Here is a 27,397-nt window from a genome sequence, read left to right as displayed (position 1 = left end):
CTTGCACCCCGGCCCTACGCTGCGATAGCACGATCTTGCCGCTTTCGGACAGGGCTTGTTGCACCAAGTGGGGTCCGCGCTCGCTCTAGCTCGCAGCACAACGGGTAGAAATTCGTCCCCCGCCCACACTCCACGCCAGCCCTGCCTTTTTTCGTTCCTTCCGTGCACGATCGCCCTACGGGCCATTATGCTCAGCTTTTTTTCTCCCACATGAGATAATGGCGACACTACGGCTGCGGGCCCGCCCCTAGATTTCTTGCACCGTCACAGGGTACCTGCACGCCCTTATTACTCCACCCATACATCGCGTGCCAAAGGTGCCAAAGGCAGCCTGCCAAAGCTTACGGCTCAGAGCAGCAGCCGGCACCGGCCTGGCGACCCCGCCCCTTGCTTTCCCCATCCCTTCCTTACCTTCCCTCACGCTCTGCTCGTCTAACTCACCCCTGCTCTCCTTGCAGGCTCATGGCGACAGGCGCACGCTTTGTCCCAAGGGCGCCCCGGCACGGTCGAGCGTGTCCCGCTCCTGGTCTCCATGGGGCTGCGGCCGTATCCATCTTCAGCGAAGCTAAAAAATACGTTTTACATCATATCCCCCTGCACGCGAGAACGCTGCCGCTGTCGCTGCTGCTTTCTCGGCACAGCACTAGCCTAGTAAATGCCCAGCGCTAGGCTCGGCAGCTCCAGTGTTAGACTCTACGGCACATATACACTGCCCCCCATAGCCCGATTGGGCAACACCCGGATTAGGCAGTCGGTGGGGGCGGCGACACAGATGCAGACGCAGATGCAGACGCGGAGCGGGGAAACCTTCTTTTTCGCTCAGCGGCCGCTGTTACGCTTTCTAGCACCAAACATCAACAATAACTCCTACACCCATGGACTCATCATTGAATGGTGCTGTTTGTTCATTACGCATTGTCACACACATCGTAATATGATTAGTTAAGGTCCTCGGTATTCTTTCGCTGTGCCGGCTTTGATTGCTACTTTGTCTTTGTTGGTTGTTGGTTATTGGTTGTTGGTTGTTTTGTTTTGTTTTGTTTTGTTTTGTTTTGCTTTATTTTGTTTTGTTTATTTTGTTGTCTCCCTATTCCTTTTTCTCTCGAGTCACTCTGTAAAAATGGCCCGAGTATCAGCAAAACAACAAGCATGAGCAACTCTTCGTCTAAGACACGCTTTTGTCTGGGGTGGTTGCTTTTCGTATTTGTCGTGCTCTTCTTCACACGTAGACTCCGCCGCCGCTCCAGGTCGGCCAAGCCAGAAAGGCTTTCAACATCTCCGCGCGCTTATGTAAGCCGGTCACGTGTGTGAATGGACTTTTTCTCCCCTCATCGGGCGTCTTCACGGACTGTTCTGAACTCCGAAGGTTTCTCCCAAAATACCTCCTTCCCGTGTTCTGTCTGCAACGGGCAGTACACTCAGGCAGCTTTTGTCTAGGTTTGCACTTTTCTGTGCTTGTAGTGGTGTGCTCTTTCTGGCGAACGTGCGATGGACTCTTTGCGTGGCTTGTCCTTCGCCTTTGACCCTATATCCTTGTCGTTATCAAACATAAGATGACAAGAGTTGAAAACCTGTTCAAGTCTATGAAAAAGTCCTACAAGGAACACAAAGCTAAAAGCAATTTGGAAAAAGCGGTACAACTAGCGTTAGGAAGTCAATTCAGAATGGAAGACCTCGACAACAGCATCGCCAAAACGCAAAACGACCAATATATAGTCACCTCTTTGACCTCAATCTTGGACCCAAACAATTCTTTCCAGAGATACCCTGTATTGTCACCAGCCGCAAAGCAGCGTTCTAGGCCACACTGTTCAGTGAAACGCAAAAAAAACTCGAAAAAGAAAGACCAAGAGCACCTTCTCTTCTTTCCCAGCGAAGATGCGTTATCCTCTTCTACTACTCCTTCTCCTTCTCCTACTCCCGCTGTCCCTTCCAATGCGCTGTACCTCAATAGGATACTGGCAAAACACAAGGCCTCGCAGGTTTACTACAGAAATACAAAAGACGATGCGGTCGCATTGGGGTGTACTTTCCGAACCCTCAAATTGGTTGTCGCCATGGACAACCATTTCAGCTTGTCCAAGTTACCGTCGTCTCAGAGCTTGAGGCTTCTAATCAAAAACCAAAGCTTTGTAGATAAATATCCTGAGCCAGCAGTGGCGGAGGCCAACACCTGTCGAGTTTCCTTCAGTGAGGATGTCCAGACAAAAATTTTTGACACCGAGGACTTGCCGATGCCGGCACATGCGAGAAGATCGGAACAAGCCAAAAGAACAATCTTGAGAAACCATTCCAATGACAATTTTTTGCTGGAAAGCCAACTCTCCCATGACTGTGATGAAATTGATAGCGGTCTGTTCATACGTTTGGTTGACATGTCAATGAAGAAAAGAGTGAAACAATACTGCATATCGAAATTGTTCCAGAATCAAAAAATTCAATGAACTTAGGAAAACAGGCCTAATGGGCCTCCGTTTCCGTTTACATGACTCCCTTTATTTTCCTTCATTTTTTCCCTTTTCTTTTTGCTTCTGTATACTTTTTGTGTAACATATACTAACGGCTTTTACGATTTACTCCACGCGTGCCCTTTTTAGATTTTCACGCAGTACCGCGTCTACTTGACCAACTGCCACTGATGGCATGCTGTGCTTTCGCAGATAAGCAGCAACCACAAAGCATATTTTTTCCCTCCCTCCTCCTTTCGGACATCAAACAATGATGCATGCACAGCTAGAGAAGAGCACAGACGGTAACAGCAACGAAATCCACAATGCGGACATTTTATCGAAGGAAGAAAAATCTCTACTTTTCAAATCGTTGTTAGACTCGGTTTTCACAAAAAATTCCAACTCCGATGCCACAACGAGATCCAGATCCACAGTCGATGTGTCCCAGCTGAACATCGACGAAGAAAAGGTGTTGATAATTACTTCCTGGTTCAACAATGGCCAGAAGCAACAGACCCTGCTACAGCAACAAACTGCCCTACCGCGTGCGGTTTTCAGTACGTACCTAGCAAGAGACTACACCAAGACTCTGTGGGAGGTTTTCCGCCTTCTTGAGAAGAGGTGCTTGAAGAAGTACTTATACCAGCTACGACCCGAAATCTCCTTCTATATCTGTGTGCAGCCGAACGACGTTAGCAACACGCTTCCTGTTTCCTCCCTGGACATCGACGTGCTCTCCTGCTCCACCTGCGGCTGCTTCTCCGCCCTTGAACAATGCTGCTGTCACCTTCTGCTGCTCTATCTTCATCTGCGCCACCATATTGCTGTGCAAGAGGTGGTGCTCTGGAGTGAATCTGACTGGCTCCTTCTGCAGGGCCGATCGGCTCAGGAATAGTCCGGACCCTCGCTTTTTACCCCCCACGACTCCTTTTCCTTCATCAGCCACAGGACAGAAATCTCGTTTTGTCCATTTTCCACTTCTCACAATAGCTGGCTGGTGGTGGCCTTAGGTTCCAACCGATCTTGACAGATCTGCTGCCGTATTTCATCCGTAACTTACGTTGCTTAAACCCATCTCACTGAAGCATTCAAGTAGTACGAGCTACTCCGTTTCCGTATACTAATCCATATTGGCCTTCCCGCAATCAGCAGCAGCAGTATTGTCGTCTGAACGCATACCCCAATCCCCTTTGAAAATTCACTTTCGTTCATTTGCCTCGTACGTCTTCCAATTTCCCCAAAATTTCAATCGATTCAGCCCTCAAGTATGGTGCAAAACATACAGTCGTCCAATTTCAAAAAAGTAACCACTGAGCAAATACTGTCCCCACAGGATGAGGCTCTTTTTGACGAATACTTGTTGCGTAACAAGCAGTTTGTTTTGATAACAAAGTCCAAAACAAAAGAGGTAAAACAAAGGTTTCCTCTGTATTTCGGAACGACCGAAGATGAAATCAATCCACATAGAAAGATGACTCTCCGCCAAAAGAGACTGGTGAGAGACGCACATTATAATACCCCACAATACCTCGAAAACCTGCGAAATATCAAGAAGCCTTCTCACGCAGCAGAACAACCAAAGACAAAGGCACCATTGCACACTCCGTCAGCCTCGATCCAGCCAAAGCCGGTGAATGGGTCATCGAAATCCGAAACTGCACCAACCGCCAAGGCCCCACCTCAGCCTCAAACTCAGACTGCCCCATCTAAGCCTTCAAATGTGGTAAAGAAGCAAGAAAAAGTCACAAATCCAACTCCTGCATCAGAGCAAATTCCCAGCACATCAGCCAGCCCTAAGGAGGCTTTAAAACCCGCTCCTGTTCCAACAATGGCAAACATACTGTCGTCAACAAAAACTCTTTCCCTAGCTGAAAATTTGAAGCGTTCCCAACTGAATCACGGATCGGCATCTTCATCACCAGCATCACGCTCAAAATCAAGCTCTAAGAGTAATACTGCTTCTCCGGCGGCTTCCTCGGCGGCTGTTTTTGATACCGTTTCCTCTGAATTCTTATCCTCAAATGCACCAAAACCTCTAGGTGTAACGCTTCTTAGAATCATGTTTGACTCAGAGTACATAGATAAAATTTTCCATACTAAAGATGATACGAGCTTGATTTTCAGACATGGTTTACAAAACTCTGGAAATATATGTTACATGAACTCTATTCTTCAATTCCTATTTTACTGTGAACCCTTCTCGCAAATCCTGAACATTATTAGAGAAACAACTATTAGAGAATTGGATGAGACAAAAAACAACACTCCAATATTGAACGCCCTATTGGATTTACAAGACAGCTTCAAAATCGCATCTAAAACCCCTAGTAAATACGACGTTATAAATCCAGAACGATTCTACTATTCAATCGCTTCTTTGCCTAGATTCTCGCATTTGAGTTGGGGGCGTCAAGAAGATGCAGAAGAATTTTTGAACATTTTGCTGGATGGTCTACATGAGGAATTCGTTGAGAGTATAAAAACTTTACCAACGAGCGAAGTCACAGCTTTTGCAAACGCTTTCAGCAATAAAGAAACTACGAGGAAAATTATTCAAAATGTTGATTTTATCAAAGATGCGAGTAAAGAGAATGCATCTATTTTAGACAGTAATGATAACTGGAATGAGGTAGGCTCCAATATGAAGACAATTGGCAAAAGAAGTTTTCAAGTCAAGCTGTCTCCGATAGTCAATCTTTTCGGCGGACAGTTCAAGTCCGTCTTGAAAGCGTCTAGCAAGAAATCATCAATAACTTTGGACCCATTCATGCAGGTGCAACTAGACATCAGTGACCCTGAAACCGATGATTTGATTACAGCATTTGAGAAGTTCTCGCAAGATGAGGAAATTTCCTTAGGTTCCACAATGGCCAAAAAGCAAAACTTTATAGACAAGTTACCGTCCATTCTAATAATACACTTGAAAAGATTTTCATTCGTCACTAATGATGAGTCCAATCCAGAAAATGGTGACTATGAACTCGTTACCAAAAATAGAAAAAATAAGAAGAATAACAAAGAATTACAGCAGGCGAATCTTGCACAGCAAGCTAGGACAAGACTGCTGGATGGCCGCATAGAGAAAATCCACAAATTCATAAAATATGATCACAAACTAACTCTACCTAAATCTTGCATATCAACGATGGTCTCAGAGGAACCAAACTACAAGTTGTTAGGTGTAGTGTATCATCACGGCAGGTCGACTGAAAACGGACATTACACTGCTGATGTCCTGACAGAGTCTGATCAATGGATCAGAATTGATGATACAAATATTACTAATATCACCGCATCAGATGCAGTGAGCGATCAAAATCTGGGCTCCAATATCAATAAAACTGCCTATATTTTAATGTTCCAGAAGGTTTGAACCCAATCCTAAATCTTTTTTACTACAAAAGACTGCAAGCTTGCCATTGACATTTGCCACTTCATTAATTCCAAAGAAAGATTTGTGTTTCGGGCACTGATCGGATAAACTCATAACCTTCGGAATACATACTACTTTTTTTGTACATCATTTTGTATTATCCTCTGGTAAATTCCTTATTCTCATTTTCATTTCTCTGTTTATTGTCCATCATTTTCTGCAACTTTATATAAAATGATTAATTTGTAAAATCTTTCATATGTGAACAAGTATCAAAAAAGAATTGTAAGCTTCCAGTTATATTTAGGTCACGTGATTGGTAATTTGATTTTATCTAATTGTTAAGTGTTGAATTCTTACCATACTCTATTAATACCTTAAAACTGACCAGCCTTAAAAAATAAAAAAAGCACGTGACAAGTAGGGTGGCTCTATAGCGGAAAATAATTTTTGCGCTCAAAATTTTTTGGTTTAGCCAAGTGGTAGCTGCCTTGCAAGGGTGCAAGTTCAGATCCTGTTACCGGTAAGAGGGCTTGAATTTTTACAGAGAACCGAGTTTCTACAGCACAATTTCAGGTTCTTAATGATAGCTCTATAATTTTAGACATCATATGTACGGATGTCAGGTTCAGTGTAACGAAGTTTCAATATCTGTAAACCGTCGTAAGTGTTAAGGTATGAGTCTGAAGTAACGCACTATCAGTTTTTCAAAATTTTCCAGATGAGAAATGCTACAAAAATTTTGCATGAAATTTTTATTATTTCACTTTTCATTTAACCATCAACTCTTACTAACTCAATCATTTTCTTAAAGAAATCAACTCAAATCTTCAAATTCAGGCAGAAAACAAAATATGGATGATTTATTTGACGTTTTCGATGAAGTTCCTAACAGTGATGTGTTAGAGAAGGGAAATTTAAATCCCAGTGCCACCTCATCTTCTCAAAAGAGAAAAACTGAAGACAAAGAGGAGAAAGAGGAGGAAAAGGAGGTGAACAATAGCAAAAAATCAAGAAGATACGAGGCGAAGTTGATTGAGAACAAAGAGAAGAAAAATGTCAAGGATGTGATACCGGTTGTAGCGGACAATTTGGAAATTGAAGCGTCTCGTGAAGTGGATGCCTCTGATGGATTGATGTCTAGACCACAAGGAGATAATTCCGACAATGCTACGACTCTTCAGACAGAGAATCAAGGAACTGCAGCTAATAAAGTGCAATTGAAACATCAGGTTCGTCATCAAGTTGCAGTCCCACCGGGCTATGATTATGTGCCAATTGGCCAACATAAACGTAAGGAGGAAGCCCGTACATACCCCTTTACATTAGATCCCTTCCAAGATACAGCAATATCATGTATTGATAGAGAAGAGTCAGTGTTAGTCTCTGCACATACATCTGCTGGTAAAACTGTTGTTGCCGAGTATGCTATTGCTCAATCACTCAAAGATCATCAAAGGGTTATTTACACTTCCCCGATCAAAGCATTGAGTAATCAAAAATATAGAGAATTGCAGGCCGAATTTGGGGATGTTGGTTTAATGACTGGTGATGTGACTATAAACCCAGATGCAGGATGTTTGGTTATGACAACAGAAATTTTGAGGAGTATGTTGTACCGGGGTTCGGAAATTATGAGGGAAGTTGGTTGGGTAATTTTTGATGAAGTTCATTACATGAGAGACAAAAACAGAGGTGTGGTTTGGGAAGAGACTATTATCTTGCTACCAGACAATGTACACCACGTTTTCTTATCAGCTACAATCCCTAATGCCATGGAATTTGCTGAATGGATCTGCAAAATTCATAACCAACCATGTCACATTGTCTATACCGATTTTAGACCTACCCCATTGCAACATTATCTATTTCCAACAGGTGGTGAAGGTATTCACTTAGTTGTGGATGAGAAGGGAACTTTCAAGGAGCAAAACTTTCAAAAAGCTATGTCTTCAATTAGCAATGGTATGGGTGATGATTCTGGGTCGATTGATTCGAGAAAGGGCGGAAAGTCTTGGAAAGGTGGAGTCAAGGATGGGAAATCAGACATATACAAGATTGTCAAAATGATATGGGTGAAGAAGTATAACCCAGTTATTGTTTTCTCTTTCTCAAAGAGGGATTGTGAGGCCCTTGCTATGAAAATGTCTAAATTAGACTTCAACACAGATGAGGAAAGGTCAATGCTAACTAAAATTTATGATAATGCGATTCAAATGTTACCTGAAGATGACAGAGAATTACCTCAAATCAAACACATCCTACCGTTGCTCAAAAGAGGTATTGGTATTCACCATTCCGGTTTATTACCCATTTTGAAGGAAATTATTGAAATTCTGTTTCAGGAAGGTTTCTTAAAAGTGCTTTTTGCTACAGAAACATTTTCCATCGGATTGAATATGCCTGCTAAAACTGTTGTTTTTACTTCTGTTAGAAAATGGGATGGTATTGGATTCCGTTGGGTATCTGGAGGTGAGTATATTCAAATGTCAGGAAGAGCAGGACGTAGAGGTTTGGATGATCGTGGTATTGTTATCATGATGATTGACGAAAAAATGGAACCGCAAATTGCCAAGGGTATGGTGAAGGGTGTTGCCGATAGATTGGACTCGGCATTTCACTTGGGATATAACATGATTTTGAATTTGTTGAGAGTTGAAGGTGTTTCCCCAGAATTCATGTTACAAAACTCTTTTTTTCACTTCCAAAACATAGTAGCAGTTCCTCTTCTTGAAAAGAAAATAGACGAGATGAAAGATGAAATTGATACCATTGAAATTGAAGATTATGATACTGTTAAGGAATACTATGATATTAAACAGCAGATGCTGGGCTATAAAGAAGACTGCAGAAAAATCATCACCCATCCAAGTAACATTTTACCTCACCTTAAGAGTGGAAGAATGATTAGAGTGAGTGTTGCCGGTCAGGATTATGGTTGGGGTATTGTAATCAGCTATTCCAAGTTTGAAAACAGAAGAGTGAACGGCTCCATTCAAAGTGTTACAGACCATGATAGTTATATCGTTAAAGTATTTGTCAACACGATGTTTGCGGATGCCCCAGTTAAACTTATTAAACAATTTGACACCAATCTTCCCCTTGGAATAAGACCAGCTAGAAAAGGAGAGGAATCAATTACCGAGATAATACCAATAACCTTGAATTCTATCCAAAATATCAGTAGTTGCAGATCCATTTTACCGAAAGACTTGAACAGCAAACAATCCAGAAAAACTTTGAATAAGGCTTTGAAGGAAATTGTTAAAAGGCATCCTGACGGATTACCGATTTTGGATCCTATCAAAAAGATGAAGATCGAGGATGAAGATTTTGCGATGCTCTTAAAGAAAATTTCAATATTAGAAACAAAGTTAGAAACGAGTCCCTTGTTCCATTCATCGAAGCTAAATGAGTTGTATGAAAAATATGCGAAGAAGGCTGAGTTAGAGGAAAATATCAAAAAAACCGAGTTGAAGATTGCCGCAGTTCAATCGAATATTCAATTGGACGACTTAAAGCGCCGTAAAAGGGTGCTAAGACGGTTGGGTTTCATTTCCCAGGATGATATTGTTGACTTGAAAGGTAAAGTTGCTTGTGAAATCAGTACTGGTGATGAGCTTCTTCTCACAGAATTAATTTTCAACGGTACATTCACCGACCTTACGCCATCTCAATGTGCTTCTCTTTTATCTTGTTTTGTTTTCCAGGAAAGGTCGAAGGAAACTAGAAAGCCTAACCCACTTTTGGATGAACCATACAAGAATTTAGCAGAAATGGCTAGCAAAATTGCCAAAGTTACCAAAGAGGCTAAAATAGAAATCACAGAAAAAGCTTATGTGGAATCTTTCCGATCAGAACTAATGGACGTTGTGTATCGCTGGTGCGAAGGTGCTACCTTCACTGAGATTTGCCAGATGACCGATGTTTATGAGGGCTCCTTAATCAGAACGTTCAGAAGATTAGAAGAATTGTTGAAACAGATTGTCGATGCTGCTAAAACAATCGGTAATACTGCCTTAGAGGAAAAAATGAGTGAATCTGAAAAATTAATTCACAGAGGTATCATTTCAGCAAATTCCTTGTATTTATAGTTACAGCATTTATATATTATTACCCTGATATTTGTATATTTTTCGCTTAAATAAAATGTCTGTCAGCATAACTAGGAGTTACATCAATTCAGTTAGTGGCTCTTCTACCGATACTCCAGTTTGCTTTTTCAATTTCTCAAGTTTTTCGTCTATTGGATACTCGAGACGTCCTAAAGGAATTCCCGACTTGGCAATAGCTTTCAAAAAGGATTCGAGATGATGTGAGTTGATGTTAACATCGTTCACTATGTCTACGTCAATGACTTTTTCAATAATATTACTCCAATCATTAACCATTTTTTCAATTTTCCACTCCGAGTCACAAAGTGTTCCAAAGATTGTGAAAAGATCATCAAAAACTAGTTTGTCGAAAATAGAGGGTGGAAATTCATGCAAAGTTAGTTTCTGCTCCAAAATTATTTTGTCATTTAATAGGTGACAAAAAAGTTTGACAGAGTTGTTGCACAATTTGAAATTTCGGTACAAGCCCTCATTGTTCCTCAAAAATATCGTATTGAGGCTAGCGAGAAAGTTGACTGACTTTAGGTAGTGACGGTAGGTTTCAACAGCATAATCAACCAGATGATATCTTTCATCGAACTCTTTGAAAAAGTCTGGAAAAACGAATGATAATGTAACTAAGAAATATACTATTCCAAAATCATCATAGTCAACAAATATATCCTTATCATCAAGCAAAGTCTGGGCACCCACAAATCTTCGGCTACCAAAATCTATTTGGGGCCTCAGCTTTTCCTTCAGAAATCGCAAAGAATCGTCCTGATGGATCAGATGTAAAAGTGTCCTCCAAGTACCCACGCAAAAGCGATAAAACAAGAGATCATTCGAACGGGCCAATTCTTCTTCTCCAACTAAATATATCGAAGTCGGTAGTTGTGGAATAACAATCAAGATATCACATACCAAATCAATTACCCTAGATTGAACGACCTTATTATGTTTCATCTCTTCAAGAATTTGTACTATCTCTGTATTATTAAGGTACATTTGTCTAATTTCGTCACTTTCTAAAGTCAAAGCAACAATAGCCTTTTGCACTTCATTAATTGTGGATAGTTCAGTTGAAGGGTTGGCAAAGGTTTTGAACAAACATAGGAACAATGGTCCGTGTGATACTTTAGCTGGATCGGCTTTTATCAGAGTTTTTGCAATAACACGTTTCAAGTTATCGTTCCCTTGAAACGCTTTTACCAAAAGATCTTCACTAAATACCGATAATATTTGGTTAAACGAATAATGTGGCAATAAAATATCTAAAAACTTTATCGCATAGTTTTTTGTGATTCCAGTGGTATTGTTCGAATTGATTATTCTTAGTAATGTAGGTGCTAATTGGACAAGAATAGAGCTGTCATGTTGGACAAGATTTTCGTAGCGTATTTTATCTTCGAGTTCGTTAATTAGAAGATTATCTGGTTCCACATAGGGATCATCATATAATTCGTTCAAGTGCTCAGCAAACTGCTGCACGACAGGGTCTGCAATCGTCATATATTGTCTGTTTGGACAAACCTTGTTCAAGTTATTTCTTCAATGTGGAAATGTGATACGGCACTTTAGAGCAAAAAAGTTAAAGTGTTCAACAAATGTTATTCACAGCGAACAAAAAACACCCTTTGAGTCCGTTAAAAATGATACATTGATCTTGAACTTTTTTATGGCACTTTGTTTAACATCGGTTAATGGAGACTAACGATGACAAGTGTGGAGGAGCTATACAAGAAAAATACAGATTTTAGAGAATCAAGATTAAAATCTCTTTTTTCAGATTACTTTAGTCTCAAAGAGTCAAATCCTGAAGGATATAATGCCAATCTCAATGTTTGGAAACACTTCTTAACGACATTATTTGAATCTCAACTTCCATTGTCCTTTGACTATGAACTTCTTTCAAGAGAACTAGTTTACAAAACAGCTAGCAGATCTTATGTCCCAGAGGGGTTATATATAGCCATCAATGAACTGTTAAATGAGAAGAGTATAATTTTGTTATCACAATTAGAAGCTGATAAGACGAAAGAAGGCAAATCAGACTTTTTGGAAACGATAAAATGGTTAATTTTTGGCTCTAGAAATCCTGACATTCGGAGCAAAGAATACAAGAAAGAGTTATTGATCTTTATGCCCAAACTTCAGAAATATGCAGAGAAAGTGAAATCTTTTTTGTTACCTTTACTTAAAGAAGGCCCAGTGAACTTGGACCATTTACAGGATGTTTTGATTCATGAAAGGTTCAACATTTCAAAATCAGATCTAATCAATGTTCTTCTCTATTTGAAAAACCAGATGCCGAATATCAATGTCGAGAAGGAAGTCCTATATATTCTTCCTTCTGACCTGCCCAAAGAAGATGCAAGAGTTGATACAGAGGGCCTTAAAAATTTAACGGATCTTAACTTCACGATTTACAAGCTTCATATGTACAATGAAGAGAAATCGAAAGAAATAACACAGCTAAGTGAGAAAATCAGTGAGTCTATAAAGAATAAGAGTCAAGCGACCGCCAGAAGTCAACTCAAACTTAAGAAGATGTTGGAATTACAGGTGCAAAAAACTTTATCCAGTTTGGAGAATTTGCATACCTTGAAACTCAAATTGGAAGATGCTCATAATAATGTCATGATATCTAAAGTGTGGAAAGATAATTCCAAGATTTTGAAACTGTTGAATGATGAAGCTACAGATAAGGACTTAGACGTAGTATTTGACTCATTGTACGAAGAAATACAAAATACAAATACCGTATCGGAAAAATTAGCTCAAGGAGCAATTGGCGAAAACAATGATAAGGAGATTGAGCAGGAACTTCTTGAGCTGGAAGCCAGTGTGAAAGAAGAAGAAGAGATTGCCAAGGATTCAAACGTTGAAAACATACGAAGGAAATTAGACTCTCTTAAGATACCAGATACTAAACCGCAGGGGAGTGAAGAGTCTAATAGTGAGTTAAAAGAAGAGCCTGTAGATGGAAGCTCACGAAATATAGAACGTACCGCGATGTTTTCTTGACCGGGTGTGTGTAGTTATTGTATGTAAGGTATATAAATGTATAAGAATATAGTAAAATAATTACAATGTTTATTCCAAGATGACGGTACCGTGAGTTGGAGGTATGAATTGCCTGAATTTGACACCAGCCTGTTTGAACACTTTCTCACTGAATGCATCCATGCTGTAACTCTGGGAATAGATTACCTCGGTAATTCCCATCTGAACAATTTTTATAGAACAAGTGAGGCATGGACATGTATTGCAGTACAGTATGGAATCTCCCTCAACTCGAGCCCGCCCTGCTTCCAAAAGCGCATTTTCCTCTGCATGTAGGCAGAGACAGGTTGAAAGTCCAACACCGCTGTTCTCAACACATGGGTGATTACAGCGGTAGCATCCTCCTTCATTACAATTGGTAAAGCCTCTTGGAGTACCATTATACCCGGTTGCAACAACTCTTTTGTTCTTCACAATAACACAGCCAACTCTTCGTTTCATACAGTTGGACCTCATGGCTGCCAAATCTGCAAAGTGCATAAAGTACGAGTCCCATTCGGGCCGTAGACGCTCAGGGTCGGTAAGGTTGATTTGTGTGATTGAATGATATAGCGAGTCAAAGTTCACAGAATTATTGATCAATCTTATCTGCGCTTGGTCTTGAATCTTACAGTGCCTATTGTTGACCGAAAGTAAGTGGTCATCCGCAACGGAGCAAAATTTTTCTAGGGTTATATCCTGATGTTTGAGTTTGTATCTTTGGAACTTGATCATCAAAGACGCATCGACAGTGACGAGCAGGACAAAGGGCCTCTTCAAAAACAGATCGAGGTTGGGCAGATCACTGACATTGGAAATAAGCATATCATCTCTCCAGTTTGTTGTGACATAGTTCAACAGCTCCGTGCTGTCCGCAAATGTTCTTTTATCAGGTCTGCCAAGCAAATCTAACTCCTTACTTTGATCATCTATTTCGAGTAGTTTAAATTTCAGCTTTTCACACAACACCCTCACAACTTCTTCGATCCCGCTACCGGGAGTACCTGCTAGTCCAATCAGCATTTTTGCAATGTCAATATACCATTTGCCGTATCCTTGGGGGGAAAATCGTGTAGTCCGGGCTCCATCGAGGGAAACAGAACAAGTTGGAAGAATACTTCATCAAGTCCAAAGACGCGTTGAAGATGACGACGCGTCGCTGTGAAATCGGGTTATGTAAGAAACCGCCTTGCTCGAGTTTCCAGCCTCGGGCCTCGTCATTAGACGTGGGCTTTCAAGATGCTAATGTACTTCTATGTTGAGCTATGTTTCACTCTTATGTCTACTTGGAACTTTACAAGAACCAGTAGTGAGAGCTTTCAATCATACAAATTGCGAGATCCTCTGTTTTTCGAAATTCGGTAACAAAAGCGTAACTTGGCGGCTTATGTTACTGTAGCATTGTAACCAGACATGCTGTTAGATAGGTTCTTTAAGGTGATAAACCCTTTTTCTGAGGACATGGTCCAGATGCTTGCAGTCTCAAACCTTCACAAAAGAGGGAGGAGATGCAGAGTGCTTCTGGTACTCTTATCGGCCATCAGTTTACGTAAGCGGTGTGTAGATTTGACGCTTGTTTGTTCACATGTTTTTGTGTGATGATGCTTGAAGTTGTTGTTGTTTTTACCTTCCACTGGCTCCGGACCATTAGGTATTGTAGCAGCTGCGGAACAAGAGAGCAAGAAGTATGGAGGACTTTGTCATTACAAGGGAGCTATCGACGATAGGGGCAGATCGCGTGCAAGGGTCGAAGGACGGCCGGATATTGATTCAGGTGAAAAATGGTATAGTGCTGTTGAACACGAACGAGAACTGTCATGGTAAACCCAAAGGTCTTTCGGACCTGTTTACTCTTGCCCGACTCAGTGTTCCGTCGTTCAAATGTGAGAACTTTTTCAGGAATGTAGCGCATGAGGGAATGCCTAAACTCGGAGAAGCTAAAGTGAATTCAGGTGCTAATGAGCCAATTTCGTTCACGAGCGTGTCGGTTTCTGATTCTGGCGTCAGCGAAAACTTGCAATGTTTGTACCTAACTGTCACCGATGCTTACAATGGAATTATTTTCAACTATGAGACGGGGTCACTGAATCCGATATGCATATTGAATGATGAGATAGCTGAACTTGAAAGCATTGAAACAGACTCGCTGCTTACCGAGAACGATATGCGCAAACTACGAATAAATTATTTGGTCTGGCTTAAAGGTATTGACTACAAATACCTGCAGAACCCTGTGTGGCCGCTTGCAACAAGTAGTTTATTCATCTGCTTCACCGAAGCCAGCGAAACATGGGTCTACAAGTACGACTGTTTTACTAACTCTATATCCAGAGTATTTTCGTTTGACCTGCACCTGGATTCAGTGCAGAATGAACACGTGCTATACTACAAGGCTTCTGACTGGCTCGTGAACAAAAACACCGAGCAGGCAGAGCTCTATTATCAGTTTGCTGTTGTGACGTCGAAGAATCGGGTTATTGTGAGAAAGTGCTCCGTAGACCTAAGTGAAAACAGCTGGAGAGTAGAAGAGGAGGCAGTCGGAGGCACTGGATTAGAGTTTGATGATTCTGTTGTGAATATAGGGATTCAATCAATAGGTGGGAAAAATATGCTGAGTGTGGCGTTACCGAATGCGATCAAGATGGTCACCTTGGACGAAGATCCAAAGGTGGTGGATATAAGTCTCGATAACGTTGTTGTGATGGACAACTTCATTCAGTTTGCAGATTCAAGACATAGATCAGTTCTACACTCGATTCTCACAAACAGATTAGGAGAACTGCGACACATCAAGCTGGATATGGAGAAATTTGAGGTTGTTTCCAGTGGTAAGTACAACTACCAGCAGATAATTGAGTCCGAAGAGCTACCACTTTTTGAAAAACTGAACGACCTGAACTCGCTGGATTCTTTCGTGATTGACAGTTTGAACACGGACCCCACAGGGAGCCTCATATACATGTTACATTCGACAAGTCACCTGAAGTCGAATTTCGAGTTCACCAACTCCAAGAAGGACCCGATAAGTTTTGCCATTGTGAAGGCGGACTGGAACAGGAGGGTGGATTTCGAGGACGTCTCAAACTTCAACAGTATTCTTTCGTCTCCGACATACTGGAAAGGCATGAGCAGCATAATGAAAGGGCTTCATGTGGACGTGGATGTGGATGTGAAGATGGAAGTCGAGGAGGCGGATGCAGATGCAGATGCCGCCAGCAAGGCCGATGCCGTCCTCGGCAACGGTGGCGAGCCAGCCACAAAGGACAGATCGAGTCTGCTGAAGGAGCTGTTTCTGAGCCCGGAGCTCGACAAGGAGCGGGTTGCTAATGTGATAGGCGGGGCGTCCCTCAACAAGGCCTTCCGGCGGAAGATCCAGCGCATGATTGCGACAGAGGTCCTGGCGCTCATGGACGCCGACGTCCTCGACACGCAGAGTGAGGAAGACATGTTCATCTACTTCCAGTTCTCGAAGCTCGTGGAGCGCAAGATCCCGGAGAAGTCCATCTGCAAGATGCGTGTCTACGGCACAAGCCTCATCGAGAGCTTCGACGTCAGCCAGCTGGACATCGACCGCTGTATCGAGGCCGGCGGCGTCGTGCGGTCGCTAGAGGGCCACCCCTGGAAGCTCTGCGACGTCACCCTGCTGCCGATCCTCAGTCCCGTGGTGAAGCGGTGTACGCACTGCGGCAGCGTGAAGGTCGGTGGTGGCCACGGTCGGGTCCTCGAGACCGTGTTAGAGGCCAGCCCCGTGTGCGTCTTTTGCGGCGGCCGCTACGTGTAGACTAACCGGAGCCAGAGCGCCTTGCCGACGTAGATATATAGCCGGATAGCCACATAACCCCTCCTTGACGTCGCCTGGCAGAGCACGGATACATGCCGGCACGCCCCACACGGGCGGTGCAGACCGTGAACGGGTGCGGGAGACAAAGACGGGCGGATGGCCTGAGAGAGACGAGACAGCGGCGGCTTACGGCAGAGGCACAGTCGACGGCTGCGGGCTCATGGCGGGCTACTGGATGCCGGGAACGGCCACAAGAGGCAGGACAGGGCTCCAGAGACGGCACAGAGACAGAGCAGGGCGTCTGCAAGAGCACAAGCAACGGCACGAGCACGAGCACGATATCGAGCAAGGGCAAGGGCAAGCGCAACGGCAAAACTCACGTGGCGGCTGTTTGGCTTTTAGTTTGAAAACACACACACACACACACAAACCTGTATCCACTTAGCGTTTCTGAACCTGTATCGACACAGACACAGCGGCAGAGGACGAAGCACAGCACGAGAAAACGGCTGGATTCCAGGACCACGGGATTGAGGGATACAGAACGGCATAGTCTGGCAGACACAAGCAGCGGAAGACGCCGGGAGAAAAGCCGAGAGAAGAACGACGACCACCGGAAGCACGCACGCAGACACAGACAGGGAGATGGATTCGGAAGCCGACTCAGAGGCTCATTTCAGGATGGACCACATCTCCAACAGCGACTTTTTCTTTGACTCGTGTGAGAACGATAACTTCAACGACTTTGTACATAACACCAGTGACAGCAACGACACCGAAGGAGTGGCGCATCTGCTGGGCACGAACACACACGCCGGAACGATGAACATGAACATGAGCAACATGAATTTGAGCGGGATGAACCTGGGCCTCAACATGGACATGGACATGGGCATGGGCCTCGGCGGTATGAACGCCATGAGCATGGACCACATGGAGGGCCAGATGGGCCACGCTTCCCACAGCGATAAGGTGAACAACACAGACTCTTTGACAAAAGGCCAGATACCGGCGAATGGCATCAGCAACAAAGCGGGCTCCATAAGCAGGCCTACGAGTGAGAACTCGGACGTGGGTGGAGCGGCCAGCATCGACATCATCAACGAGGGTGACAGCACCAACAACACATCGCCCCTAGAGAAGACGACAACGGCAACCTCCTCATCTTCGGCAAAGCAGAAGTTGTCACCCAAGAGAGCCCTCGACAAGAGACGAGGCAGTCTTTCCACCGACGAGGCGGGGAACCAGCAGAAAAGGACCAGAGCCTCAGGCGAAATCTTGGAGTACTTGATGAACGAATTTGCGAAAAACTCGAATCCGACAACAGCAATGAGAAAAGAGATATCCAACAAAACAGGCATGCCCGAACGATCGGTAAGAATCTGGTTCCAGAACAGAAGAGCAAAGGCAAGGAAAATGGAAAAATTGAACCAAAAAGATGGCAACCCGCCATCTGCTACTGGTGATGGGGATTCCAATAATACAGATAATATGAGTTTTTTGGACGAAAACCATTACAAACCTTCCAGTCAACCACAGCCACTATCGCAGCCTCTAAACAGAACTCATTCCCATAGCCCGAATTCCGCTCATCATGATATGAAAGGCGCACTTTCTCAAATGAACACTCTTCCAATAGAAATAAATGGTAAATACTACGTCATTGAATGCAAAAGCCTATCTGTCGGTAATTGGCAAAGAATAAGGTCCGGCTACGTCAAGGAAGACTCTTTGAAGTCCCTGACTAATCTTTCGCCAAGACTTTTGAGTGAAATTATGGCGACCACAGACTTATTGGTCATCCTGTCGAAGAAGGATAAAGAACTGAACTATTTTTTCTCAGGGGTTTTCCAGAATGAGAAAGTCCTATTCAGGATATTTTACCCTCTCGTTAACATTTTAAAATGTTCCATCTTGAATCAAACTCAGCAGATGAACAACAATGAAAATTACAATCCGGACTATAACGAAACTTTGCTACAAATAGAACTAGGGGCTACACCTCAGTTTGCGGTACATTTTCTGCGTGACCCTGCAACAGGCAAGGAAAATGTTAACCAATGGTCGATTTGTGAGGATTTCAGTGAAGGCCAACAAGTTGCAACAGCTTTTATCGGAGAAGGGGGAACAGGTTTGCCCCACATCCTATCTGACGATTTGAACCGTCTCAAATATTTCAACACTCTGATTTCTTCGATAAACAAGACATCGATATCGAAAGCTCCAGCCACAACTAAGACTTCAGGGTTCCCTGGTCCAGCTCCTGAGTCCCAAATCATGAATCCAGGCCATTTCTCTCCTTTGAATCACTCGTCCACCAATAACTCAACACCCTCAAGCATCAACATGATGCCGAGCTATGCTGGGTTCCCACAGAATTCGTACAGTGTGGGCCTAAATGACGATGGTGAAATTTTGGGATCTGACTTGATTTATTCACTGGGAAATGGTTCTAATCTGTCTGCGGGCTCTTTACATCCTTCACAACAATACCAACCTCAGTCGCAATTGCAGATGCAGCAAATACAAAAACAATACCAACAACATGTCCAGCAGCAGCAACAGCAGCCAAAACAGCATCATCAGCATCAGCAACAGTTTCAGCAGCATCAACAGCCGCAACAGCATCAGCATCAGCAGCAGCCCCAGCTCCACCAGCAGCAGCACATTCAACAACAACATCAGCAACAACACACTCCCCAACAGTCTCATCTACAACAGCAGCCATTGCCTAACCATCAGCAGCCTCAACCTCAACCTCAACCTCAATCACAACCTCATATTCAGCACCATCAACACATGCAGGAGAATAACCAGCTTCAGAATTCTCCTCATGAACTAGGAAACCAGCGGACTATGTTCATGTCCCAGATGCAGCAAAAGAAGTTACAACAATCGGGTGGTCGCCCTCCATACAACGGTTCAAATTCGGTGTTATCTTCTACTATTGGCATGGAAGGTATATTCAATTCTGCAGGTGTGGATAGTGATACCGGAGAAGGAAAAATGGAATCGTCGGATTTGGACATTTTCCGTCAAGATCATATTAACGACAGCGAAGAGGTTATAATAAAGGCAGATGACGAGAATATGACCACAAGTGATCCGATATTACTTGCCGCTGGAGGCAGAGACGAGCTACTAGACACTTCTGGAGCAGATAATGATTACGCCAAGCAAGAGAATGACAATTTCTTTCTTGACGATGGGATCAATGGATTAGGATTCTGAAACCTTCAACATTCTGCTTCGAGCCCTCAAACTCTTTTCATGTGTATCGTGTACTGATGGTAACTTGTGTATGATGTATGTATACCTATATGTAAAATTTGGAAACGACCTGTATTTTTAAGAGTGCCGGAGGGCAGTCAGTAGACGGCGATAAGTTTAGCGCGTAGCCATTTTTGAGACGGTTGATAAGTTTTATGTTTAGGTTGGTCTTGAGCTACAAAAGGCGTTGTCAACAGAGAGACAGTTACAGTACAGGGGGGGCGATTGACACAATAGAATTATCATGGTTACGATAAGAAGAAGCAGCAGTGATTCTGACAGCTCAAGTGAGCCGCCTACAAAAAGAAGACGCGTCAATGATTCTAATATTGAAGATGAAGTTGCCGAAACGAGAGGACAAGTTCGAGACTCCACGGATAGCAACGAAGAAGACAGTGAAGAAGATGACGAAAACGACGAAGAGGAGGAGGAGGAGGAGGAGGAGGAGGAGGAGGAGAGTGGTGATGAGAATAATGAGTTTGATTCCCAAAAAAAAGTGCTCAATGAGGATGAGGAGTTTCAGCTTTCATTCAGATACCGCCAATTGAACGAAGACCTTGCGGAACAACGGCCACAGCTTACTACAGAGAACGGTGTGAATATAGTTAAGAAGACTTTAAGTGTTGCAGAAGAACTATTCGAGGGAATGAAGACATCATCAAGCACAGTTATAATTGCCAAAGATTCAGCAACGTTAAAGGAAATCGGTGAGCAAGCCAAAATTGCGACACAGAATGTGAAGTTTGGACAGAGTGAAAAAATGCTCAAGTTGGATACTTTTGTTACAAGCTGGATGTCTTGCTTTGGTACTATCCGACAGCAACAAGGATTGACCACTGCTGATGTGGACAGTAGCGATACACCGGAATACAACTGGTCTAATGCCGGACTTCTTTTCAACAGCATAAGCAAACACGTTGTGGGTTGTGATTTCCTACTCGGGCCTTTAGAGATCGAACGAAAGAAACGGGTAGTGAGGCAACGACTTCTCGATGACTCCAGGAAAAATGCAACTAAGACGGCAAATCTTAAAAACGCCGACGACGTCGTCAACAAGGATACTAAAGATGACACCTCAAAAGCAGCAGAAAGACTGTACAAAAGACTGCAGCAATATGGACAGAAAATTTCAGTTTTTGAGGCGGTACTTCATCCAACATCTTTTGGAAAAACTGTAGAATGCATGTTTGTTTGCAGTTTTCTAATCAACAACGGGCATCTGATTATGGGCAAATATGAAAACGGCATTCCTTATATTGAGCTAGCTACTCGAGATAACGTCAAGCTACAGCAACGATATAAAGATAACGACGATGGGAAAAGTCATATAATATTCAGCCTTGACGAAGACACATGGAGACAATTAGTTGATGTTTACGAGATAAAGGAGCCATTTTTCACAAACTCAGATACATGAAATACTTTTGTTGGTTAATCAACATAGATAAGCTTTATACAAGTGTCAATACAAGAACTGAGAATTCGAGTCTATAAATTATTGGGTTTTCGTTCCCAACCCTCCAACTCTAGCAATTTTGTGATTGGCCATTTTCTAATTACAGTAGTGCCAATATCGGTAGTGTAGCCCTGCTCATACAGCTCTATACCAGCCCATCCAATCATGGTAGCGTTGTCTGTACACAACCGGGGCTCGGGGAAGTAGAAGTTTTCTATTCCTGCAGGCCCCAACTGATCCTTAAGCATTTTTCTCAGATAAAGATTAGAGCTCACCCCGCCAGAACAAATGAAATTTTTCACGTCTAGTTTGTGTATCTTAATTGCTAACTTTATTTTGGATATCATGTGCTGAAAGATGGTTTGCTGGAATCTGAAGAGCAACCTGGCTTTGATCGTTTCGTCTTGCGGGATTTCAGAGCTGTAGAACTTCTTCAAGGTATTTTTCACCTGTGAGTTGAAAGAGGCAAAAGAATACTGGAGTGAGTCCTTCCGGTCCCACTGGTTCAACATGGGCTCCTTGACCATGATCTCGACAGGCTTGCCCCACTCCTCCCTGTGCTGATCGAGCAGCTTCTCAACCTCTCTCCCTATCATGTTTCCCGAAATGCCCAGCTCCCGCCCACACTTGTCGAGAGCATCTCCAGCTGCAATATCCACTGTATCGACTAAGATCTCATGGTGCGTCAAGCTGTGGGATAGAACACACATGGTGTGCCCCCCGCTCACAAGCAAGCTCAAAAACGGGTATTGCGGTTCCTTCCCGTTGCTTTCCATTCTCACAACCATCAAATGTCCCAGCATGTGGTTGACTCCCACCAAAGGGACCTGCCACGCTATGGACAGACCACACGCTAACTGATACCCTCCTGCAAGCGATCCAACCATACCCGGGCCTCTGGTTGCGCAAACTAGGTCAGGCTTCGTTTCTGCCGAGCCCCACTTGTTGTCTATGATCATTTGGTTGACCAGCTTGGAGATGTTTTTCCTATTGTGGTTGGCTGCGTCGGTGGGAACGACACCACCCGCCGACGCAGAGTCCAGCGTAACCTTCCGTTCGTCGACCACTTTCGGTGCTTCATCCGGCGAATACCTGTCCATGAGCGTCACACATGCGTCGTCGCAGGATGTCTCAATCGCAAGGACCCGATACCCTTTTATCTGGTTTTTCACACACAGCCTTTGTAGCCACTGCGAATTCTGGACCAACCTTCGTCCAGCGCACCTGGCATACAGCAGTGCACACATCTGAGCGTCGACTTTCCCTGTCTTGTCTCCTTGTATGCTGCACATCCAGCATCCCGGCGTCCTTGGTCTCTTGACACCCTTTATCGACGATTCATGTTGGCGGCAATCTTCACCATTTTGGGCCGATCGACCGCCGGGGTTTGAAATTTGCCTTAGAGGGGACGTCACATTGTCTTCCCTCCCATGTAGCACATCCGGTTTGCCCATTGCTAGTGTTCTACTTGTGGAACTGCATAAGGAGCAACAAATTATTTAGCAGATCACTGTGACCGCAGACAGCCAGCATGAATCGAACAATGGCGCCCCTGGATAGCGAGCAAGACGTGGCGAAGGTAAGGGAACAGGCGATTGCATTCTACGACCAAGAACACAACTTGAGCTCCGAAGACCGGCAGCAGCTCTACGTGTTCTTCGAACAGCAGTGCCGGAGAATGCTACTTGGGTTCTCTGTGGGGGTGGCACTGGGCACGGCGGCTCCGTTCATAGTCCGGAGAAGAGGAGCCTTGGTGCACCCGGCGCTCCCCATTGTGGGCGCCGTTTTGGGGGGCACGATAGTGCCCGGACTGGTCAACCATAGCATATACACGATGCAAGTGGACCAGTTCAACCGGAAATACGGCGAGAACTCGGCCATCTGCCGGACCATAGCCAAGACGCCGGATCCGATGAGCAAGTCTGTTTTCTGGTCCAACTACTTCCGCAAGTCCAGCAGCGACCCGAACTTCAGGATGAAGGACCCCCGCACGGTGGTCAACTCCACCAAGTTTTTTTCCATGGAGGACACCCCGAAGCTCCCTCCGTACGGGAAGCCCGGGTACTACAAAAGCGACGAGAGTGGCACGCCAAGGACCCTGAACGAGCAGTACTTGTCTGGATGGGACAAAGTCCGCCTGCAGAAGGCTCGGCACGCAGACCCGCAGACGCAGCACTCTTCCCCCTTAGCAGTGCCGGACCAGTCCGACCAGCACGATGAACCGGACTTCGGGCTGTCTTCGGCGACCCTCTCCTCTCCACGTTCGATCGGCGATTCCTACGACTCTAATGAAAGCGGTTCCCAGCACGGTGGGGACCGTGCGGCAGAGAAGCCCTCCGACTTTCTGCGGCTGGACCACGACCAGCTCATTCAGGACCAGGGTGCCCAGGGGAGTGCCTGGGACAAGGTCCGCCAGCAGTCTGGCCGCCATTGATCGGCTGCCACCCCCACAACCCGTCTCCCTGTATACCTTTTAACTTCACTATATACACATTTTTTTCCTCCCGAGATAGAGGTGCACCGCCCCATTTTTGACCTCATCATGACGGTTAGCCGAAGAAGTTAACCATGGGCACGGACTGTGCACCTTGCCTTGCAGACAGTGAGGCACCCGGAGCATTCATGATCGACATTAATAGACTTTTTAGCACAGACAAGAAGGATGCTGTGGCATTCTACAAGCAAGAACACGACCTGACGGCGGACGAGAGACAGGAGTTGCATCAGTTCTTCGAGGGAACGTACAAGACGACCACGGTCGCCAAGTCGTTTGTGGGTATTGCGGCAGGGCTAACGATGGTCTGGCTTGCCCGCCGTAAGCGAAAGATCAGTCCCGTTTACGCTATGGCGGGAGGCATCGGTATTTCGGCGTTCGTGTTCAGCTACATGACGCCGACCATATACCAGAGCAAGCTTCAGGAGCTTGAGAAACGGTTCGGGAAGGATTCCAAGGTATACAAGGTCGTGGAGGTTACACCAGAGGGCGCAGAGTACTCATACTACTGGTCGGAGTACTTTAACAACTCCATACTCGACCAGACCGTGAGACTGAAAGACCCTTCAAAACCGCCCGCAGCGGACAACGACGTTGAGTTTGTGGACGCCAACGTCTCGTTTGGCCATCGCTCCATTGAGGACCACCTCATTGAGGACAACCCTGCCACTGCCAAAGGATCTAGCTGGGAGAAGGTGAGGGCGCAGAACCAGCAAACGGTGGAGAAGAAGGAGTAAAGAGACGTTGTATATGCTGTATAAAGTCCAACGGAGGATAACCTGCAGCCAATAGGAGGCGAGCCGCTTCGAAGGAAAAAAATGTCAACTTTGCAAGCTGGCTTTCTTCATCTACGGTACTTGCAAGTAGGAGAGGTTGGCCCACTCCCACAAAGAGTACTCTGTACAGCAGTAACACTTGTTGCAAAATCAATGCTACCTCTACAGGCCCTGAGAAGAGTGCCACCAAGGCCGTTCTACTCCTCCCTGGCCTTGAAAAGATGTTTCAACTCCAGAAGAAGCACTCCGCTACAGTCTAAGATCCTGCCATTGCCAAGTTCCACCTTCCTTCTTGTCTGCGCAATTGGTTTGGGCGCATACTCCTTGGATGCAAGATCCGCAGCAAATGAATACCTATGGTGTCCTCTGATCCGTTTGCTTACCGACGCAGAGCAAGGCCACAAACTCGGTATTGATTTGTTAAAGTCAGGTGTATACCCACGTTTGTTCTCTGATATCGATGATCCAGTGCTAGAGGTCGATGTTTTCGGGAAAAAACTATCCAACCCAATCGGTATGGCTGCAGGTTTTGACAAACACGGTGAAGTCATCGACCCATTGTTCAACCTAGGTTTCGGATACGTTGAAATTGGTTCCATCACCCCGCTTCCTCAACCTGGTAACCCTACCCCAAGGTTTTTCAGACTAGGACAGGATGACGCTGTCATCAACAGGTATGGTTTCAACTCGGTTGGCCATTTGGCAGTATTAGCGGAGTTGAAGAGAAGATTCACCAAATTACACGTCGCACATCCAAATGCAACCTTGAACTCTTTCAGAGACAACAAGTTTTTGGCCATCAATTTGGGTAAGAATAAGACCGGAGATGAGGTCCAAGATTACATCAAAGGTGTACAAAGTTTTGGCCCGTACGCTGATGCATTAGTCATCAACGTGTCTTCTCCGAATACTCCAGGTTTAAGAGATTTACAAAACGAAAAGAAATTGACTAATCTTCTTACTAAGGTCGTTGCAGAAAGAAATAGCCTCGATGGTGAATTGATTGATTCTTCCAGAAAACCTCCTATTTTGGTCAAAGTTGCACCTGATTTGACCGAACCAGAGATCAAGTCCATTGCTCAGTCTGCAAAAGATGCTAAAATTGATGGTATTATTCTCTCTAATACAACAATACAAAGACCAGTCGATCAAATGATCACTAAGTCCAATGTGGTCCAAGAGACTGGAGGACTATCAGGCAAACCTTTGAAGCCAATTTCTTTGAAAGCGTTCAGAATTTTAAGAAAATACACCAAGGACTCTAATTTAGTTCTTGTTGGTTGTGGTGGTATCAGCACTGGTAAGGATGCCATCGAGTTTGCCAAAGCAGGTGCTACTTACGTTGAGCTATACACGGCTTTTGCTTACAAGGGACCAGGTTTGGCCAGAAAGATCAAGGATGAGGTCACCGCCGAGTTGAAGAAGGAAGGTAAAACTTGGATGGAGATTGTGGGCTCGGATGATAAATGAGAGAAGGTGGAACTACAAACCAGCAAATAGATTGTTCTTCTTTTGAAGACATATTGATTTTGTGTTTTAGATATTAATACAAAAGTAAGTATTTTCCTGATTTGGACATTGTTCGCTATATATCTTACTATTCTATAAACGAAAGCTGAGAAATAGAAGAACCTTAAACTGTATCGGTACACGTCTTCAAGCGCCGAAATAGAAGTAGAAGCCAAGCACGACTATCATGAAACAAAAGTCAGTAAAAAAGCTCTTGACCAAACCGTAAGATGTTAATATGGAATTAGGATATCCAAATCCACTAATATCAAATGACATGATAGTGTGACTTGGAAATATATGAAGATAACTCAAAAGTAGGTAGATTGCACCTAATACAGCCTCTGTACTTAGGAAATGGAGCCATAGACGGGAACCTTGGGGGAAAACAAATCCCGAAGTGAATGAAGAACGCTCAATGTGATTAGAAACGAGAACCCACACTATAATGAACCTGATCACTGCATAGCCTGACTGATACACTTTTGCTTTGGCAATATCCAATTTTGATTTAGCAGGCTGAGCAGGCATAGCACCGAACCCTGTAGGACCCATACCCGGTTTCAAGCCAGGGAACATAGACGCCATGTCTCCATTGAACATAGCATTTGTGTTATCGGTTATACCCTGACCATGCGCATGCGGATGGGATGTATCATGTGCGGAGTTCTGTAGTATTTTGTTCAAAAGCTTCTCCATCTCTTGTTCTATATTCTCATCAGACCCAAACTCTTGTAGCGGAGAGTCTACACTTTCAAGGGAGATCTCTGGTTCAATAGTTTCAAGCCCATCCAATCCAGACACAGGTGGATCATCGTCCACGTCTTGATTCAGTATGACGCTGATTCTATCTCCGCTATTCTTGTCAGATCTTGATCTTACATTCTGCTCTTGGTGATCACTTTTGCCCGTGGAAGCAGCTGTTATTATATCGTCTTTCCCGATTGAAGATGCTCCATTTTCCTTAGTATCATCTATTTCACTTTCATGTTTTATATCAGGCGACCCTAGGATTTTGTTCAATCTGGTGCTTCCCCTGGCCATCTTAGCAGCCCTCCTCTCCCTCTGAAGCTTCCTTAATTCTGCTGGACTTGGTTCGTTGGCCATATTTTTGAGCACTCACTGAAGGCTGAGTTGATGTGACACACT

At 44.2% G+C, this 27,397-nt stretch overlaps 15 protein-coding genes across 15 annotated transcripts; 11 read left to right on the top strand and 4 right to left on the bottom strand.

Moving 5' to 3' along the window:
* Positions 1–1,553: 1,553 nt before the first annotated feature.
* On the top strand, positions 1,554–2,444 carry PICMEDRAFT_74094 (hypothetical protein; the record flags this gene model as incomplete). The annotated part of the gene is made up of 1 exon (XM_019164676.1): positions 1,554–2,444. The coding sequence occupies one exon, from the start codon at positions 1,554–1,556 to the stop codon at positions 2,442–2,444; it is 891 nt and encodes a 296-aa protein (XP_019016442.1).
* A 274-nt stretch (positions 2,445–2,718) lies between these two features.
* Positions 2,719–3,345, top strand: PICMEDRAFT_13049 (hypothetical protein; the record flags this gene model as incomplete). Its single annotated transcript, XM_019160005.1, has 1 exon — positions 2,719–3,345. The coding sequence occupies one exon, from the start codon at positions 2,719–2,721 to the stop codon at positions 3,343–3,345; it is 627 nt and encodes a 208-aa protein (XP_019016441.1).
* Positions 3,346–3,717: 372 nt separating this feature from the next.
* On the top strand, positions 3,718–5,823 carry PICMEDRAFT_13048 (hypothetical protein; the record flags this gene model as incomplete). The annotated part of the gene is made up of 1 exon (XM_019160004.1): positions 3,718–5,823. One exon carries the CDS (start codon positions 3,718–3,720, stop codon positions 5,821–5,823), a length of 2,106 nt encoding a protein of 701 aa, XP_019016440.1.
* Positions 5,824–6,644: 821 nt separating this feature from the next.
* Positions 6,645–10,029, top strand: PICMEDRAFT_17789 (hypothetical protein). Its single transcript, XM_019161742.1, has one exon. It carries the CDS (start codon positions 6,678–6,680, stop codon positions 9,915–9,917), a length of 3,240 nt encoding a protein of 1,079 aa, XP_019016439.1. The 5' UTR covers positions 6,645–6,677; the 3' UTR covers positions 9,918–10,029.
* On the bottom strand, positions 9,996–11,429 carry PICMEDRAFT_74091 (hypothetical protein; the record flags this gene model as incomplete). Its single annotated transcript, XM_019164675.1, has 1 exon — positions 9,996–11,429. One exon carries the CDS (start codon positions 11,427–11,429, stop codon positions 9,996–9,998), a length of 1,434 nt encoding a protein of 477 aa, XP_019016438.1.
* Positions 11,430–11,531: 102 nt separating this feature from the next.
* On the top strand, positions 11,532–13,017 carry PICMEDRAFT_169753 (hypothetical protein). The gene has a single exon (XM_019161414.1). It carries the CDS (start codon positions 11,634–11,636, stop codon positions 12,942–12,944), a length of 1,311 nt encoding a protein of 436 aa, XP_019016437.1. The 5' UTR covers positions 11,532–11,633; the 3' UTR covers positions 12,945–13,017.
* Positions 13,014–13,985, bottom strand: PICMEDRAFT_74089 (hypothetical protein; the record flags this gene model as incomplete). The annotated part of the gene is made up of 1 exon (XM_019164674.1): positions 13,014–13,985. One exon carries the CDS (start codon positions 13,983–13,985, stop codon positions 13,014–13,016), a length of 972 nt encoding a protein of 323 aa, XP_019016436.1.
* A 587-nt stretch (positions 13,986–14,572) lies between these two features.
* Positions 14,573–16,802, top strand: PICMEDRAFT_17787 (hypothetical protein). The gene has a single exon (XM_019161741.1). It carries the CDS (start codon positions 14,650–14,652, stop codon positions 16,741–16,743), a length of 2,094 nt encoding a protein of 697 aa, XP_019016435.1. The 5' UTR covers positions 14,573–14,649; the 3' UTR covers positions 16,744–16,802.
* A 586-nt stretch (positions 16,803–17,388) lies between these two features.
* On the top strand, positions 17,389–19,974 carry PICMEDRAFT_74087 (hypothetical protein; the record flags this gene model as incomplete). The annotated part of the gene is made up of 1 exon (XM_019164673.1): positions 17,389–19,974. The coding sequence occupies one exon, from the start codon at positions 17,389–17,391 to the stop codon at positions 19,972–19,974; it is 2,586 nt and encodes an 861-aa protein (XP_019016434.1).
* Positions 19,975–20,257: 283 nt separating this feature from the next.
* PICMEDRAFT_74086 (hypothetical protein) lies at positions 20,258–21,430 on the top strand (the record flags this gene model as incomplete). Its single annotated transcript, XM_019164672.1, has 1 exon — positions 20,258–21,430. One exon carries the CDS (start codon positions 20,258–20,260, stop codon positions 21,428–21,430), a length of 1,173 nt encoding a protein of 390 aa, XP_019016433.1.
* A 71-nt stretch (positions 21,431–21,501) lies between these two features.
* PICMEDRAFT_35494 (hypothetical protein) lies at positions 21,502–22,716 on the bottom strand (the record flags this gene model as incomplete). Its single annotated transcript, XM_019162949.1, has 1 exon — positions 21,502–22,716. One exon carries the CDS (start codon positions 22,714–22,716, stop codon positions 21,502–21,504), a length of 1,215 nt encoding a protein of 404 aa, XP_019016432.1.
* A 296-nt stretch (positions 22,717–23,012) lies between these two features.
* On the top strand, positions 23,013–23,903 carry PICMEDRAFT_13039 (hypothetical protein; the record flags this gene model as incomplete). The annotated part of the gene is made up of 1 exon (XM_019160002.1): positions 23,013–23,903. The coding sequence occupies one exon, from the start codon at positions 23,013–23,015 to the stop codon at positions 23,901–23,903; it is 891 nt and encodes a 296-aa protein (XP_019016431.1).
* A 134-nt stretch (positions 23,904–24,037) lies between these two features.
* On the top strand, positions 24,038–24,700 carry PICMEDRAFT_74083 (hypothetical protein; the record flags this gene model as incomplete). Its single annotated transcript, XM_019164671.1, has 1 exon — positions 24,038–24,700. The coding sequence occupies one exon, from the start codon at positions 24,038–24,040 to the stop codon at positions 24,698–24,700; it is 663 nt and encodes a 220-aa protein (XP_019016430.1).
* A 192-nt stretch (positions 24,701–24,892) lies between these two features.
* PICMEDRAFT_74082 (hypothetical protein) lies at positions 24,893–26,209 on the top strand (the record flags this gene model as incomplete). The annotated part of the gene is made up of 1 exon (XM_019164670.1): positions 24,893–26,209. One exon carries the CDS (start codon positions 24,893–24,895, stop codon positions 26,207–26,209), a length of 1,317 nt encoding a protein of 438 aa, XP_019016429.1.
* Positions 26,210–26,395: 186 nt separating this feature from the next.
* PICMEDRAFT_13036 (hypothetical protein) lies at positions 26,396–27,355 on the bottom strand (the record flags this gene model as incomplete). The annotated part of the gene is made up of 1 exon (XM_019160001.1): positions 26,396–27,355. The coding sequence occupies one exon, from the start codon at positions 27,353–27,355 to the stop codon at positions 26,396–26,398; it is 960 nt and encodes a 319-aa protein (XP_019016428.1).
* Between the last annotated feature and the right edge of the window lie 42 nt (positions 27,356–27,397).

This window comes from Pichia membranifaciens, assembly GCF_001661235.1.
Source record: "Pichia membranifaciens NRRL Y-2026 unplaced genomic scaffold PICMEscaffold_5, whole genome shotgun sequence".
Taxonomy (NCBI): Eukaryota; Fungi; Ascomycota; class Pichiomycetes; order Pichiales; family Pichiaceae; genus Pichia; species Pichia membranifaciens.
This window is presented reverse-complemented; position numbering and strand designations above follow the sequence as displayed.

Bases quoted from the DNA above. Each gene is read 5' to 3' on its own strand.
- PICMEDRAFT_17789 (XM_019161742.1), top strand. From the start codon at position 6,678: ATGGATGATTTATTTGACGTTTTCGATGAAGTTCCTAACAGTGATGTG.
- PICMEDRAFT_169753 (XM_019161414.1), top strand. From the start codon at position 11,634: ATGACAAGTGTGGAGGAGCTATACAAGAAAAATACAGATTTTAGAGAA.
- PICMEDRAFT_17787 (XM_019161741.1), top strand. From the start codon at position 14,650: ATGGAGGACTTTGTCATTACAAGGGAGCTATCGACGATAGGGGCAGAT.